This window comes from Elaeis guineensis, chromosome 14 (assembly GCF_000442705.2).
Source record: "Elaeis guineensis isolate ETL-2024a chromosome 14, EG11, whole genome shotgun sequence".
Lineage (NCBI taxonomy): Eukaryota > Viridiplantae > Streptophyta > Magnoliopsida > Arecales > Arecaceae > Elaeis > Elaeis guineensis.
The window spans coordinates 62,817,814-62,835,210 of NC_026006.2; the positions used below are offsets into that span (position 1 = coordinate 62,817,814).

General features: G+C 38.1%; 1 protein-coding gene across 1 annotated transcript; it reads right to left on the bottom strand.

Moving 5' to 3' along the window:
- Nucleotides 1-474: 474 nt before the first annotated feature.
- LOC105057233 (uncharacterized) lies at nt 475-17,006 on the bottom strand. Its single transcript, XM_010939760.4, has 8 exons — nt 15,985-17,006; nt 14,612-14,688; nt 11,818-11,986; nt 7,267-7,355; nt 4,883-5,047; nt 4,627-4,704; nt 2,140-2,243; nt 475-968 (listed from the first exon to the last, which is right to left on the bottom strand). The coding sequence occupies exons 1-8, from the start codon at nt 16,667-16,669 to the stop codon at nt 863-865; spliced, it is 1,473 nt and encodes a 490-aa protein (XP_010938062.1). The 5' UTR covers nt 16,670-17,006; the 3' UTR covers nt 475-862.
- Between the last annotated feature and the right edge of the window lie 391 nt (nt 17,007-17,397).

A 17,397-nucleotide genomic window follows, 5' to 3' on the forward strand; every position in this document is an offset into this window, starting at 1 on the left:
GGAACCGGGGCCTACTAAATCAAGAATGGTGTTGGTAGCATTCCTCTTTGTACGAGCATCATTCCGCTGGCTGAACTCTTTGCTAGCTGCCTGATTCGGCCTCTACACATTGCAGCACCTCAATACTTCCTCTATTTGGCTCAATAGTAATTCAAGGACCGTCAACAGCTGAATTGCTATGGTGTTATGGACACGCACCTGTTTGCCAACCTGGCTTGTGGAATCCAATTTCCTGCTGATGTTTGTCTGATCGGTTGCGATTCAACCGAAGACAAGATACATGCATTTTAGATCAAATACGTGTTCGCGCTGAAAAAATAGTGTACATTCAACTCCACTTAGACATGACTCAAGTCTCATCTGCTTGAGTCACGTACGGTAAAATTTTAAGAACTAGACTACTCGACAGAATCTGCAAATTTCCATGACCACCATCAGGCACCACCAGATCTGTACAAATTGACTCTAAGCATGTAATTTCAAAGGGGGTTAGATATTAAGAACTTTTCACTCAACAATACCATGATAAAAATTACATGTTTATTCATATACATGACATTGGACTTCTCCTTCTGTTAAAATTTTCCCAAAAAGGGCCTATATAGATTGGGTACAGGAATATGGACACAACAGCTGTCGAAACAAATTTTGTGGCATTCATAGGTAACGCTTCCAGCAAAAACACTGGTTCGGCCGCATGGCAAAGCAGGGAATGTGGTCATCCTGCTCATTTCAGACCAGAGTTTGACATTTTGGTGATCAGTGGAGTTTGCTGCCAGTGTAACCTAGAATAACTGGAAAAACAGGCTCGCGGAACCATCACCAAACGAGCGAAGGTCTGCTGGTTTGCTGCCAGTGCAACCTAGAATAATTGGAAAAACAGGCTTGTGGAACCATCACCAAACGAGCGAAGGTCTGCAGGTTTAACCAACGCCCTGCACAGTGGGCATGTGCGTTCTCTCTCAAACCTGCAAGAGACTAAATAGTTGATGAAAAGCATCCGATGCGATGTTTTTACGAGAATAGATGAAAGAAAAGTGACATTCTGAAAGCAACTAAAATTTTTCACAAAGTATCATCTAGGTAGGTAGGAGTATATTATAAACTTCTCTGCATTTTTTGTAGTACACATCATGTTCAACCATTTGGATCTTGAATTTGGATAATCCATCATCAATTTTTGAATCATAGATTCCTTTTTCAGAAGATAATGCAAGTTTGTGGTCCAACCCCTTATACATACACATATATGCATATATGTATATAGAGGTAGACTGGGATCTAGTCGAGTGAATAAACTGCTAACATACCAAAAATCATGGAGACCACCGGCTTATACGTCAGCTGGTCAAAGAATGGATAGTTTAAATTAAATGAAACAATGCATATTTTTTGACCAATTGATACATAGGCTAGTGGTCTCAAATCATATGAGTTTGGTAATGTAAGCATCTTTAAGGTAGCACATCATATCTAATAGCTCAGATCATCAATGTTAGAACCCATCATTCAATACTGGTCTAACCACATCTAAGTGGAGATTCACTCGACTCATGCATATATGTATATATACACATATAGACATAGGTATAAACAAGGCATGGTTAATTAGTTCCCAGAGAACAACCAGCTTGGTTGTTCCCTGGGAAAAAATAGCCATGCCCAAATAAGTGTGCATGCATGTCTTAACCCAATGAGATTACCATAGCTTTTCAATTATTCTTAAAGAAACTGATAGGCACAGTTGGTCATACTTGCAATTAAGGACTAGCTGCTTTCTATACGTTTTCTTCATGTTCTCTAGCCCTATTTTAAGCATAATTAAGCAAGGCACATCATGCTACATTTTGGCATAGTGACGGATATCTTGTAACGGAGCTGAATATGAATTTCGGTGCAGTAACAGTTTGCAGTGTTTTTAGTTCAACGGAAATCAGGGGATTTTTATTTGGATTTTGTAGGAGAACTAGAAACAAAATGCATACAGAGAATGAAGTGCCTGGATGGGTGTGTGCGTGTAGATATATATATATATATATATATATATATATATATATATAGAGAGAGAGAGAGAGAGAGAGAGAGAGAGAGAGAGATCTGGACAAGTGGAAATGAAATGACAGAGATCAGGTACGCTACCATTCAGAAACACAGTCTTCACAGAATATGTGTTTACAGCGCAGCAGAATGGGAGCATGCATCTTCTCCTGGCAGATAGCGCACAGATCACCAGCTGCAATAACCTGCATTGATTCCATCACATGTGAATGCATGGCAGAATACGCATAAAACTACAAGAGATGCCAATAGAACTTTAAGGTATCGCCAGTTCTTAAATTCAAATCCCACCCCACCCACACCGCAACCTCCCTCCCCCCAAAATAAATAAATAAACAAGTAAAAAAAATCCTTCTCCTTCATGACAACAAGAATGGTTAAATTGCCAATCAGTGAACAAAATTTAGTGATATATCTGAATTTCCACACTCTTTGCAAGAAACATGCCATTTGTCCTACAAAAATCACAGTAGCCATTAAACGGCATTACAAAAAGTCTGTGTTCTCTAAGTGACAGCAAGCAGACACAGAGGAAACTACGTATTCTGTAAGCAGATCAGGTGTTCATCCTACCCCACACTTGAATTTTTCAGTTCACCTTTTTCTTAAGGTGATTAGCTTTATATGCACCAATCACCTCAAACTTGACCTACTCAACTTTCATATTCTGGCTAACCTTTTTCTTTCCCCTTGAATGCAATCAGCTATACATACAAACATGATCTCAAGTATAAAAATAAATTAATTTAAAAAAAAAAATTCTCCTGTTCAAAACTCTTGATTTGCCGATTTTGTCAAAAAACAGAACTAATCTCAAACATTTACAAAGTTTTTAGGGCATATTTTTAGCACGATTTTGATAGTCATCAACATCTTTATTTGGACCTTTTTCTTGACATCCAAACATGATTTATGGCAAACTTAAAGCCGTGACAGGTACCATGCTAGTGCTTGGAATGCAGTTGTGCCAGAGCATGCCAAACAGTGATACAACAACATGACATGCATGGTATGTACAGTTCCAATAAGTTCAACACAATAACTTGATCCATGCTTAAAATATTTTAATCAAAAGAATGACACCTGATTGGGGAACAGTGCTGGCCCTTCATAGGTGGCAAATAATAAAAATAATCAAACTACAGCTTATCTTCGAAAGTGATTTGTTCACAATGGGCTAAAGGCCTGGTAAGTTCACCTTTGAAGGTACCCACCTCACTCTTTGAAGACGGTAAAAATTCCTCAACATCCTTTAATGTATTGCAGATGCTTTTTAAAAGAAATCCTAGAACATGTTAAACACTTTGATTTATTTATTCTATAATTTCATAATGTTTCTAAGTGAGAAAAAACATAAGCAACAACACAATAACCAAAAATGAGATTTTGAAATGCCAGCTAAGAAGGAAATAAATGATTTAGGTGCATGTCTGCAACCATTGTTTTTGTTTGGGTAAGATTAAGAAAACACCAATGCCAAGTAGAATGGAGACAGTACGGGTACATTAAGCAATAAAAAAGCAATTGAAGTCCCCCCCACCTCTATCTGATTGTCCACAAATGTGGTGAGTTTGTTTTTCTCAACCTTCATGTTCTATGCATACAAGCTTTCTTTTCATAAATGCAGAGGGACATACTTGGAAACTTCCAAAAGGGAAATCACCTTCTCATTTACATAACTGAAGTTGGTCATTTACATAGGAAGGATACAAGCACATCCAGTGAGAATAGCATAGATAGTGTTGGGGTAGATGTGGTAAGATAAAGGATAAGTGCACTGAAATATGATTTCGGTTGCACCAACAAGAGGACAAAGTGGCGATATAATGTCATAAAAGGTTTTCCTTTGTAATGACAACTAGAGGAAGCTTTGACCGAAAAATGGGTTCCACATCATGATAAACTAGTCTTAGTCATATGAGATATAAGACCATGAAAACTTGAATGAAGGGTAAGTAAATGGATTGGCATATCCTTAACTCAAGATGTTGCATTTAGGGTATGCATGATTGCTTGGAAAAGGCTTTGGAAAACCGAAATTTTTGGAGAAGTTAAGTTTTCCATCTGTTTTGATGATGGGAAAACTAAAATAGCACAGATATTGGCTGTCTAAATTTCACCAGATTCTTCCTTGGAAAAATCTTTTCCATATCCAAAGCTCTCCAAACAACCAAACATACCCTTAAGCTGTTATTGGTTGCAGAATAATTTAACCCAGAAAAATGGGCCAACTCCTCATTCACTTTACTCCAGAATAAGTAGTCCACCATATAGGGTGGAATAGTTCCCATTTTCTTAGGTGGAAAACTAGCTTTACCAACTTTTATAATATCAACTTTGCTCCCCGAATAATTAGTTAATTTTCTAGCATTTGGTAGATTAGAGTGGAATAAATAGGTTGAAGGGGCAATGGGGCATTTATTCCATTGAACCCTCCTTTCACTCCAAACCAATGCAGCCATCAAGAAAAAGAATGATTCTCAAAGCGAGCCCAAGCCATCACATATAGATTATACAGGCTTTTTAGTTGCTGTTAAGGTAGAGTACATATAAAAGTCAACAGCTTACCTGTTCTGTTGTTGCATAAGACCCATAATGCACTTCTTTACGTGATAGTGCCTTCAGTGCTGCAAAAAATGATTGAACCTGCAAGTCACAGGCTAAATGAATGTACGAAGAAGTTTCCGCCTCATTTCGCTATTAACTCTGAAACAAAACTGTTGTGCCAGCCTAGAAATTTGGCTCAAAAGTTTTGATAATTACAAAGTATAAAACGGTCCTTACATCTAAACAGGAAAAAAAATAAAACCAGAAAAAATTCTACCTTCTCAACAACTGATGTCAACTTGAATGTAAGGTAGAGCCCTGTAGTGAGAGATGAAAAGAGGCTACCATATTCTTTGTTAAGGAAGAATCGGTACCAAACAGGAGTTGGCAACAACGCACGGTACAGAAGTAAAAGATATTCCACAAGAGTTAGCATTTGACCCTGGAAGAAATTGGAAGTAACTCAACGATTTTGCTTACCATCGACCATCAGCAAGTTTCAAAAATGAAACCTAAATCATATTTGGATCAAGCTTTTGAATAAAATAATAATGCAAACAAACTTAAAATTTTTTTTTTTAAAAAAATCACAGTTTACAGGGTATCCTATGCTATAAATATTTATAAGTTTTCACTTCGTACACTTTTATACTAGACTGGCAGAAAACTATATAAGCTCAGACCATGTCATGCAGATAAGAAAATTTCCAAATGAGACAAAAAGGACTCGAAAATTGGAAACAAAGAGAATATAGCAAGCTGGACCCTGTTATTCATGTATTACAGTAAACATGAAGACTATGAATCCTTTCACAGGATTTACCTTAGTAGTCTGTATTTCTTTTTACTGGACCAATTTTATTCAATAAAAAAAGTAAATGGTATAAAGAACGGTTATTATTATTTTGTTTATCTAAAGAGGTCATGATAATTTATTAAATATTTTGAAGTGAAGCATTATGCCATGCCTATTTCATTTTTCTAGCTTTCCTAGATGCCAATAGCACCTTGCCAATGGATCAACAGTTGACTGTCAAGTAGGCGAGACCAAATATAGTGCTCTTTTATGTGGACTTGACTCCAAATTATTATGTAAAAAATAGACAGATTCAAGCAATCTTTTATTTTTGTTTTATGTTTTCGAGGGTGAAGATAGTCATATAAGAGGTGGGATTTGTCTAGCATGCCTGCCTTTTCTAGTCTGTCTTGTCTGAAAGTTGATAAACAATGAAATTGAATAAGCTATACCATTCCAATATGATTTTGAGTCTTGTCAAGTGAAAATACTTCTATCAATTCCGCCTGAACAAAAAAAGTTATTCTCCATATTCTTGCATATCCCTATTATAATCATTGTGTCATAATTGAGTACTCTTGCAAGTAAACAACCTACCTAGTCTGAACATCAAAGAACTGCAAATTATATTCTTAGAACCAAGTTTTGGAGACAGCCTAGTTAGGAAGATATATGAGGCATCCAAGAAATAGATGCTCTGTGTTATGGATTTTACCCATAATGGATGCGCTCCAGATGCCTAAACAAATGTGATGTATATTTGCAGAAAATAAATGACCAACATATTTCTTGAAGCTGTTGAAGGGAAAGAATCTAATATTTAACATTTCACAAGCAATAACAACAAGAATTTCTAAATAACAAGTTACATTTCATTGGATTTCTTATGCTCAGAAAGGAGAAAAACAATTATGACAAATTCCACATGTGGAGGAAAATGATTTTTAAATGAGGATGAGTAGTCCAATCTGGAAACTGTAATACAACTTCAGCAGAAGCATGTAATAGCCTCGCACAACATGAGGTTGTTAATGTTTTTCACTCAGATAAACTAATTACCATTACTCATTTTCACATCAATGGTGATTGCAGATACTCAACCTAATACTTATTTTATCACAAGAATAATAGGTCTGCTCCACCAGTTATCACCTAACAAGCTTTCAATTCATCGTACAACATTAATGTCCACTATCACCACATTTCAACACTACTCAACCTGATACTTATTTTATCACAAGAATAAGAGATCTGCTCCACCAGTTATCACCTAACAAGCTTTCAATTCATCGTACAATGCTAATGTCCACTATCACCACATTTCAACACTGCCTTCTAAACAAGTATAGTCCAAGTCATTCACAAGTTGCAGCCATGTTCTACCTTATAGGCTTATATTGAACATTATAACCCAATCCAAGTTATAGCAACCATTGTTAAAAACCTTCTCATTAGGTTCCAATGTGAAACACCAATACCACTTTGAGACTTCATCTCTTCAATTAAACCATCACACTGGCATATTTGGCCCCAGATACGATACCAGACTGAACTGATGAGTTAGACTATCCTCTTAGCCCCTTTAACAAACCAAGCAATCTAAACTGACTGTATTAATGTTGGCTGAAAAGTTAAGTATGACAGCATCCTGCAACCCTAAGCACATTTATTATTCTCAATTAAATAAGCAGCTCATGATAGTCCATTCTGATGTCCGCGGAAGCAAAGTATGTCAGTTATCATTGGCTCCACTCAGTAATTTTTTTTTGTTTTAATTTTGCTTCTTAAGTTTCCAGTTCAACATCTAAATTTTCATTTTTAAAAAAACACTCAATCCTAGAGACACATAAGAACAACCAGATTACCTGCTTACGGTAGTTACGGCCCCTGCCATTTTTGTAGTACATCAGCAGCACACACTTGACAACCATAGCCGCCTGCCGCACCATAGTATCTGGGAAGTCATGGGAAATCACAATAATGTAGCTAAAACATTACAAAGTGCAGTTGTCGAAAAGACAGCAACTTGATCCAAAGACAGTAATCCTAAAACTGTGACTAAGAATCAAGCAACAACCTTTAGACAAAAAAATCTAAATTAAAATGATAAAAGGATGCGCTCAATTATAATGATGTTTACAAAGAATAGATAGCACATCATTGCCAAAAATATCTATGAAAAGAGACCACTTGTGCACTTCCAAATGATTCATAAAGGGTTTAAAAACTTGCTGTTTCAAACCATAGTTCTCCCGATCTAGACAGGATCGGTAAAAGATCCTAGTCAGAACAGAAAAGGAATCAGCATTCCACAGAACAGGATTCAAATCAGATATCCCTGATTTATCACAGAAGGATCAGTCACGATTTTCAATGGATAGGTGATTTAACTGGGAAGCAACTTGAAGGGAAATATCTAAATCCACTCCAGATTTAACATCTAACCTATACCATACATCGAAAATACCAACCAGTTTAAGTCCAATCCATCTCTCTTACCGTTCACAAATGAAGATTTTCTGTTATTCCTTTTTCTTCTCCGCTGCTTTGTTTATCCTGGACTTCTATGAGCACTAAAATAGAAGCAGGTTTATTTGCCACCCCTTGCTTCTGCAGAAGGCTCGTGGACATGACTAAACAAAGATTGAAGGTCATCTCACTTTCTACAACAATCTTTGTGAGTTTTGAAAATAGCGATCAAATAGTTCCAATACAAATCGCCATCATACTTTATTTGTAAAATGTAAAACTACACGTGCATTTAGAAGTATTGATATGAGCATTATTTTCATTTTTTTCTCCATTTATAGTTTTAATATTTTAATTATTTTTACCTTTTTTTTGTGTATTAACTAGAAAGTTAATGCATTTGAGTTACCAATCTGGTGTCTATACATAAATCTGCACATTTAATACATGCTAAACTCTACGGCAACATAGCAGCATGATTTGCAGATTGCATAATTAACAATACTATCTAATGATTTCAAATTTACAAATCAACGATATGTACAACCTATAAAATATTTGAAAAGCCAGTTAAGTGCACAGAGGAGAAAAGGTCATTCACAGAAGTAACTAAGCAAGGGGAAAATAACAAAGTTTGACAGCATGGCATATATCCAGGATTGGCAAATTATGACCCGACCCATATCCAACCTGCAATAAACAGGTACTGGTTTGGGCTATAAACAAGCTATCGTAAACAAGTCACCCATCTTGACCTGTTTATCGAATGGGCCGGGTCCAAGTTCTAGGATCATAACCTGTTTAACTTGTTTAATATTAATCAAGTTGGGTCGGGTTCAGGCCCATGCCCAAACCCAACTGCCTTTGCTCTAAACCCAATTATACTTCTTCAAATTTTGGCTTCTGGAGACTTCTTCTATCTTCCACAATAGGGCTAGGGTTTCTCGAAGAAAAAAGCACCCTCCACTGTCCTTGTCATCCTCTGGTCCACCTCGACTCTTCCTGTGCTTCTCTCCTCACTTCAACCTCATTGCCCCTTGATGGAGCTCCCCCAACTGTGGAGACACACACACACACACACACAGAGACCACACCCCCTTCTCCACACTATTAATCTCGCAGCCATGTACTCCAATTCCCTCCTTTATTCCCCTACTCCTCCGCTTCTCCTCTTCTGAGATCTTGAGGTGATACATCCCATCTTCGATCTCTGTATCCCTTTCTCCTATTGCCTATCAAGATGGCCAATGCTCACAAGCTCGTTTCTCCACTCGCCCCCAGCATTTGAGGGAGAGATCTAGTGCCTCTTCCATTCTAGGATCTTCTTAACAACAAGGAATGTGAGAGGGCGCCACTCAAGTGCTATGCCAACACTGATGGCAGTGTGGAGGACAACACCCTAGGAGCCACTGCCGCCTCTTCCAAGCCTCATTCTCCAACTTCCAAGGCAGATATTTTTTTTTCTTTTCCCCCTCTCCCATGGGACCTAATGAACTTGAGTGTTTGTAATATTGTTTCCATTGCTAATTGTTACTGCATCATGATCTGATGGTTCAATCTTTTTTGGAGGTCTGTGAAATTTGTTTCTTTGGGTTCTTTCCTTGAGGAAAGATCGGGTCCTGGTGGTGCTAGTATTGATTTTCTACAACTTATCACCCCTAAGCTTGTAAAATCAAGATCCAAGCATTTGTTTCTTGCTGTTTCGTTGAGCTCAAGATTATCTTATTGGATACCTAAGTTAGTAAAACTATCTTACTGCAATGCACTTACTACCACCATCTGTGTTTTTTAAGTTAATAGTTGTGATTTTGTGTCATGGCTGAGAATGGTGATCTTGGATTCTATTTTATATTAGATATAACAAGAAGCTCGAAGTTGCTGAGCATTAGATTTTTGTGGACTCCACCTTTGTTGTGCCAAACAGGTTAACTATTAACTAGTTTTAATAGTGTGCTAAATAGGTTATATAGCTAAATAAGTTTGCTATTCAACCCAACCGATTAGGTTACCCCTTATTAAAGATAACAAATTCAAGTTTCAAATCCTGAAATGTATAGGTCAAGTTCAGGCTTAGAATTTTCTAAGCCGACCGGGATCTGACCCGACCCGACACAATTGCCACCCCTACACATCCTTTTAACATGACTAGGAAGGCAAGATCCTTAAAGCTTCTGAGCAATGTCATGATGCAAATGCTCAGTATAAAGTGACCCAAAAGAATCTACCATGGCAAGATGCAATATGCAAGTTTGCATGTTATCACATATTATGCAATATTAATTAATTTGTCATATAAAACAGCTAACACCATTAAGTGATATCAAAATTGACACCAACTGCTACGGAGATGAGTGTCAATGTCAAAAATGTCATCAAAATAAAATGTGGAGGGGTCACACAGTGCAACATTGTGTCTTATTATCCAAGTTGTCCAACATGTCAAGACACCCAAATTCAAGTTTTCAGATAAAATTTCTCCAAGCATGCAAATCCATTATATTAAGCCAAAGACAGTTCCTTGGAAAGTGATGGTAGCGTAAGGCAAAGGACCAGCTAAGCCCTTTTAAATTAGTTAAGGCTTTGGTGACTCAAGGCAAATATTTAATAGAGGAGAGGAAGACGCTCCTTGATCCCTCTTTCTTCTACACTTGCTCAAGGATTTACCATCCTTCACAATCAAGACCAGCATTGCAGGAACTACACCTACAAATGTCCAGAAGATTTACATGTATTGCACATTGTGATCACATCATACCACTTCAATATACTCCCGGAATGACAGCCTCATTTATTCTCACAGAGCATTTTGCTGTTCATCTAATTCAAATATTACACGAAGTAACCAAAGGTCATACAAACCAAACAATAGAATGCCTTTGAACCTTATAGAAGATCTTAAAATGTTGTTCAACAACCCAAATGGAAGAGAACAAGGGCAATTAATTGCTTCCAGTAATAAATAGTTACAAATTGATTCAGCATTCCCGATGGTCCATCCCACCTGGATCAGTTTTTAACTTGGGATTCCATTCCAACTACATCACCTATTATTTTAGATGAAGTTACATAATTGGGTAAGAACCATCTATTTGTCAGACTAAATCATGCTTGACCAGACAGGTATTTTTGTATTTAAATGAGTTGAAGCCATCTGTTTTGAATTCAATCGTGCATCCATTTGGCTCTAAAACATGCAAACACATATCCCAACCCCTAGAGTACTGTCAATGAAACAATTGTCAAAACTTGTGGAACGGACAAGTTAATGGGACCAAGTGCAGAACAAAAAAGTGATGAGAAACCATATGAATATGGTAAGTGGTGTGCAGGTGAGCCTCCAGAATGGGAGAGAAGAGGACACATCCAAGCACGAGATATACAAGAAAAAGCAAATATCAACTTTGAAGCAAATTTCAGACACTTTTCCAATCTAGTGCACCTAAGATAACCATCTTGACTGAACATATACCATGTCACATGGGAGATAGGATAAAGGACAAATGAGTAAAGGAATAAAATAAGCAACAACAAAATGATATATAAAGAAAAAATTGTTGCACATAAAAGATTCCAGACGTTCCACTAAATGAGATACCTCTAGAAAAAGTAGTTCCAATAAGTCCAAATTAACACAGCACTCTATGTGTCAGTGGTTGGAAGTAAACATATGGTCAAATGTAATTGCATCATCCAAGAGATTTTCCATGACTATAAAGCAAGAAAAATAGCAAATGTGAGATAAAGTGAGAGTAGAGTTTTTTTTTTTTTTTTAATTTACTGCTGTAACAAAAACATTATGAATGAAAATATCCAAAACATGAATTTTTTTCCCGACCAATTTTATTCATTAAATGTCTTCAGAAATCCATACCACAAGATCATATATAAATTCAGGAAGAAAGTTTCATGCATAATCAAATACTCATTTGTATCAGTAAAGTACATACCATTCACCATAATGATGAAGACTGCATGCCAAAAAGGTGGTATTTCCTTTGGAGGAAGCATGACCAGTGGGTACAGAAGGTCATCATTCCTGTACCACCAATAGACTGCAAACACATGAATCATGAAAACTAATGTAATCCCAATAAGCACAGAGATTTTTCTCTCCCCCTGCAGAAACCAACAAAAAATAATAATGTCAGATATAATCCACATAGGATCATTTGTTTAGCATAATTTCATTAGTGCATCATCCTAAAACTAGAAGCAGATGGGCCCCAGTAAAAACAAGGCATATCAATGTCTCTAAAACATGTTCTACCTTCTAATAAGAGCCTACACAACAGACACTCAATAACACCATAATGATGATTTCTTTCCACTTAAAATACATTTAAGTGATTTGTAAAAGCATCAGCCTTTGAGTCATAACAGGAAAGCGAGAATAATATGAACACAAGTCAAGACTGAAGGGCATGACTAGGTGTTCTATACAGCAACAGCTGCAGAAATTTGGCAAAACGTTGGTGACCGAAGTGCGTGTTAAAGAGACTATCAGCAGTGAGATTGTGCAGTCCACCGAGAGATGGAATACAGAACTGTCACTTTCAAACAGCCTCCCCAACCCTTCCTCTAGCCTCTTAAGGAGAGGCGATTATTCAGGATTGCTGAATACCATTTCCATGGGTTTATGCTCCAAGACCTACAACCAACATTTGGCCATACTTCCATTCTCTTCCACTAGCTATTGCTATCATGACTCCAGTATTAGCCATTCTCAACTCAATGTTTATTTCTTTCTCCATTTGAAAATAGTCAATGATAAGCCTGTTCAACTTGCGAGTACTGCAGTAACTTATGAATTAAATCTCCCTAGGGGCTTGTGCTTCCTAAAATTTTTGGAATCACTATCTTCCCATTTCAATACCTAATTCTCCACTTGCCTTGATATGCTTCATAGAAACTTAGTTTAGCATAGTACATATGAAATCTTAGAATCATAAATTATGTTCACCATATCAACACTTTCAAACCTTCCTTTACCAAGGAAGACGAGATGTTAAACAGATATTTGTAAATTTGTTTCTTTATATCTTTCCTAACTTCACAGCCATGCCTGTGGCATGAGGTTTAAATATCATCAATCATCATCACCAACGCCACCAAAGCCTTTTTCCCATCAAATATCAGATCAGCAAAAGAGCATGACTGAGAGTTGGAAAGGCTCCATATATTGAACAGGTTCTACGACAGGTTTTGAACTGACATGGATGCTCTAGTCATTGGTGCCATATTTTGGGCCAGAGCAAATTAAGGCAAATGGACTTGCCAAGGCACCTATTTTGCCAATTGGCAAATAGGAAGGTCTACCTTATTGGATACAGTTCAAACCAATGCAATCACAAAATTCCCCTAAACTTGGAAAGAATCTTTACAATGAAGCAAGAGATGTGTTCAACTAAAGGGCTCAAATAAGCCAAAGAGCAAATGAAAAGCAGTTCCAGTTGTGTTTAAGTACTGATTCAAAATACAAGGGCTTCCTAATAAGCCCAAGACTTCACTTGATTCATTGCTTTAAAATAATCTTCATGACATGAAAACATTCAAAAATCAAATGATGGGTGGGAGATAGTTGCCATCCTTAAATGATGGCCAAATGCTACTGAAGAGGATCAAGAGTGTAATACCAAAGAAACATTTTGCAATGATCCTAATTTGTGATGTTGCTGCAATGGGAGGATGGAGGGAAAGAGGGAAGAGAGGAGGGGGGAGCGAGGAAGGGCGATCTTATATTATTTTGCTGTTTGATTGCCTAGGAAAAGAGAATTGGGCATCTAGAAAAAGGTGATAAGTTTGATGCTATGTTGATGGGACTAGAGTTGTTCAATTTTTAGGTTTGTTCTAAGCTAGTTTGCACGTGGTAAGGCTTGACCTGGCACCCTTTTATAATTGTTAGTTGTTGTAACATAGGCAAAGAGACCCTTGTACAATAACTTCATATTAGACAAGATTCTTTTGGTAAGAAAATTGGCTGACTCTTTGTATGAGCATTGCCACTTCCTTTGAAAGGATAGAGCAAAATGCATAAATTGCAAAATCGATAATGATTAACACAAAATGGAGAGTACAAAAAAATAAATATTAGAACAGCAGTAATGTAGGAAATTCATCCCTCTGCCAAGTACTGGAATCCAGTTGAACTATCAAATAGGTCCAATATAATCAGGAGCTAAAATAACTAGATTAGGTTATAAGAAAACTTATGTTCCCATCTAATCACCAAAAAATAAATCTGAAGAAGCTCTTAACATTATTAAGGTCCCTAATTCTTTCTCACCAGTATGCAGACAAGTTTCAAAACAGTGATAAAAGCATTACAAAAAAATAAAGAAAGAAAAAAAAAGAAAAGAAAAGCAACTATCGCATTTGCATCATTAAGGTGTTGAAAGCAATTTTCAAACACATTAGCAAATATGATAACAAACTGCTGCATCACACTGAATGTAACTTTAATAGGGGGTAAAAAGGTGCCAACAGCTAGTACCTCAGCTAATTGGCACCATCTCCCCAAGTGGGAGGACTGATGTCCAAATCTGAGTGGTGGCAAATCACTGCTGTATTCTCAAATGTATAAAGGAGTAAAAGATAAGTGCAACCAGAAAACAAATCATAAATTTCTCTAGGATACAAGCACTCTGATACAAATAATAGCATAGAGCTTATATAAGGTCGCAGAAGAGTGGAACTGGTGCATATCTTTGAAAAAAGGGACATTTACAATAGAAGATAACGAACCTTTAGAGCAGTCTGTTTCCGTAAAATATCATTAGACTTGAACATCACAGCAGCAATCCAAATCGTGACAAAGAAACCTGTAGGTCCACCAACAAAGATTATAAACTTAAAAATAGTAGCAAGAAAAAAAAAACTATAATTACATGGATATCTCCATCATATGATGATTTGAATGTGAAAAGATATCAGATTGCATGAAAAGCAACCACTTTAGCCTGAGAAAAGCACAGCAGGACAACAGATGGTTGTCCATTCATGTTATTCACAACATCCTCACACATATAAGAAAGTGCTATTATAGCATCTAGGCAATAAAAAGGGCTACAGTCAGCTCAAAGTTAAGCATATGAAACATCCCATCTCTATTGTAAAATATCATTTATTAAAACAATAGTGGATTTGAAACAATACAGAATCGTAAAACAGATTTACTATTTCAAAGTTGTGTCAAAATCTTAGTAGTTTGAAGCAGAAGCAGGTGCAGAGGAGAATTTAAAACCGGGGAGCAGAGAAATAGCAAATATATGAGAAGAGAAGGGGGAAAGATTTCAGAGAGAAGTAGCCCCTCGTCTCATATCAAGCATCGCTGTTAACCAGCGATAATACTTTGACAGAAAGTGCAGCAGCTTTTTAGAAATTCGACCATGGAACCAACATTACCCAGACCAACGATCCTGGAGAATTTTCTCAGCAGCTGTATAGCACACCATCATGATTTGCTTGATGCAAACTCCCTGATCGAGGATTCTTTTGTGGAACCAATGGCATATAGTAGTCACATGCTGGGAAACAATTTTAACTTTGTTTATAAGTAAGCCAAATGTGGTTATCCAAGGCCTCTATCTTTTTCAGTATGCCCAGCATTATTCAGTTTCTAAATCCATTGACAAGCATTAGGTATAACACCATAATCTTTGTTGCTTAGAATGATAATAACCAAAATCAAAAGACAAATTACTGGAACTAATTTATCTTTACAAAGTGGCGTTAGATTTCATCAAGACTTAAGTTCCAGAATCATCAAGAAGTGGGTCATATTTATAGATGATATCCATCATACAAACAAAATGTCAGGTGACTGGTGCAAATGCCTCCATAACTGTCTATTGACATGAAAGATAAAATGTTCAGAGTATATAACTGCAAACTATGATAAGACTATAAATTATCAAGAAATTTATACCAATGATAACTAATGGCCAAGGGAGACTTAGAGGGCAATACCTTTACAGAATGAACTTCTAAGTTTGCGCACAATTAATCATCATTATGCCATAAGTAAGTCTAATCTTCATATGATATTTCCCAAAGATTGTCAGAAACACAAATGACACGCTGCTAGGAATTCAAAGTTGAGATTCAGAAACATATACCTTGCAAATGCTGTCTGATGAACACCACCAACAGAAGCAACGAGAATGGCAGGATCTGCTCGATCCACTTCGCAACCTGCTGTATATCGTATCTCTGGTAGGAAGAATCCCTATTGTTGCCTCCCGTAGCATTCGCCTCACCCTCCGTGCTCTGGGGACCAACTGCAGAAATCGATGATGGAAGAGAAGAGGACGATGAAGAAGCGACCTCTCCAACCCCACCATCGTTCCCTCCATCACCTCCCTGCCTCTCAGATATAGCCGGAATCGTCTCAGCAGCAAGACCATTACCACTGGAACTCCCCTCTCTCCCCGAACGAACATCCAGTGCTTGCGGCTGGCCGGAACCCACTCTCAAATTCTCCTGATCCCCAACGCCGATGATCCTTATCGTCACCTCCCCATCGCCGCCAGCCCCAGCGACGGCAGAATCATCAAGCCGGCCGGAGACATGGTCTCGCAAGCCACTACCTGCAGCTCCACTTATCAAGCTCTCGTTCTCCTGGTGACTCAATCTCGGACGCAAGATCCCAGAGTACTCCAAAAGCGCGGACAGCGGCGCCTGGATGAAGTTAGAGGTCGAGAAGTGAACCCCGTACCGCCTCGAAGAACCTCCGCTGCCACCGCCACTGCCGGCGCTCTGGCTCCTATAGGAATCCGAGTTCCCGCCGGACGATTCCATCATCTGAGACCAAATCCGCCCAAGAAACCGGCAAGAATCTGAACGGAACGACACCAGATCCGTCCGATTGGCGGAATCGATCAGGATAAAGATCAAAAAACAGGATAGATCATGCGGAAACCCTAACCCTAGAAGGGATCGTATCTTTTTCCCCTGCGAGGCCGGAAGGCGAGATTTAAGGAGGAGAAGAGGAGATGGAGGGGAAGGATAAATTTATTCCGAGGAACGAGTAGTTCTTGGGGTTAAACAGGTGGAGGAAATAGCAAGATTCGAGATCTCTTGCTCATGCGCTGTGATCTTGTCCTCGATATCTCTCACCGCGGTTTTGCTTTTGTTTCTCTAGATATCCTCTCTTTTCTCCCTCTCTTGATGGTGAAGAAAACGGTGGGGTTTCCCTTTCTTGGTTCGGGTCGTATCTTTGGCGACGTCGTCCGTTGGATCGCGGCCCACACAGCTCTCAAAGCACTCCTATGTCTCACATTCGTCAGACTGCACGCATCTCAAAGCGACGGTCGCGCGATCCATCGGTGGATTCGCGCGAAGGAAGACGAGTCATTCTATTGCGCGAAAGATATAACCCGTACCCTCCTTTTCTACGGTGCGGCTGACCATTTCTTTTCCCCTGCACCCCCTCGAAACAGAAGGCGGAGGGAGTGAAGACGGTATTGTGGATGTCTGTATCTTTCTATTGTTATTGTTATGCCTAAAATGCAACGGTTGTAAGAACACCA

What these genes read in the sequence shown, in the direction of transcription:
- LOC105057233 (XM_010939760.4), bottom strand. Translation starts at nt 16,669, where the DNA reads ATGATGGAATCGTCCGGCGGGAACTCGGATTCCTATAGGAGCCAGAGC. An exon ending in CTTATGCAACAACAGAACAG is followed by an intron (nt 2,244 to 4,626) that starts GTAAGCTGTTGA and finishes GAATCAATGCAG; the next exon opens with GTTATTGCAGCTGGTGATCT. An exon ending in GAAGACTGTGTTTCTGAATG is followed by an intron (nt 969 to 2,139) that starts GTAGCGTACCTG and finishes AGTCTCTTGCAG; the next exon opens with GTTTGAGAGAGAACGCACAT.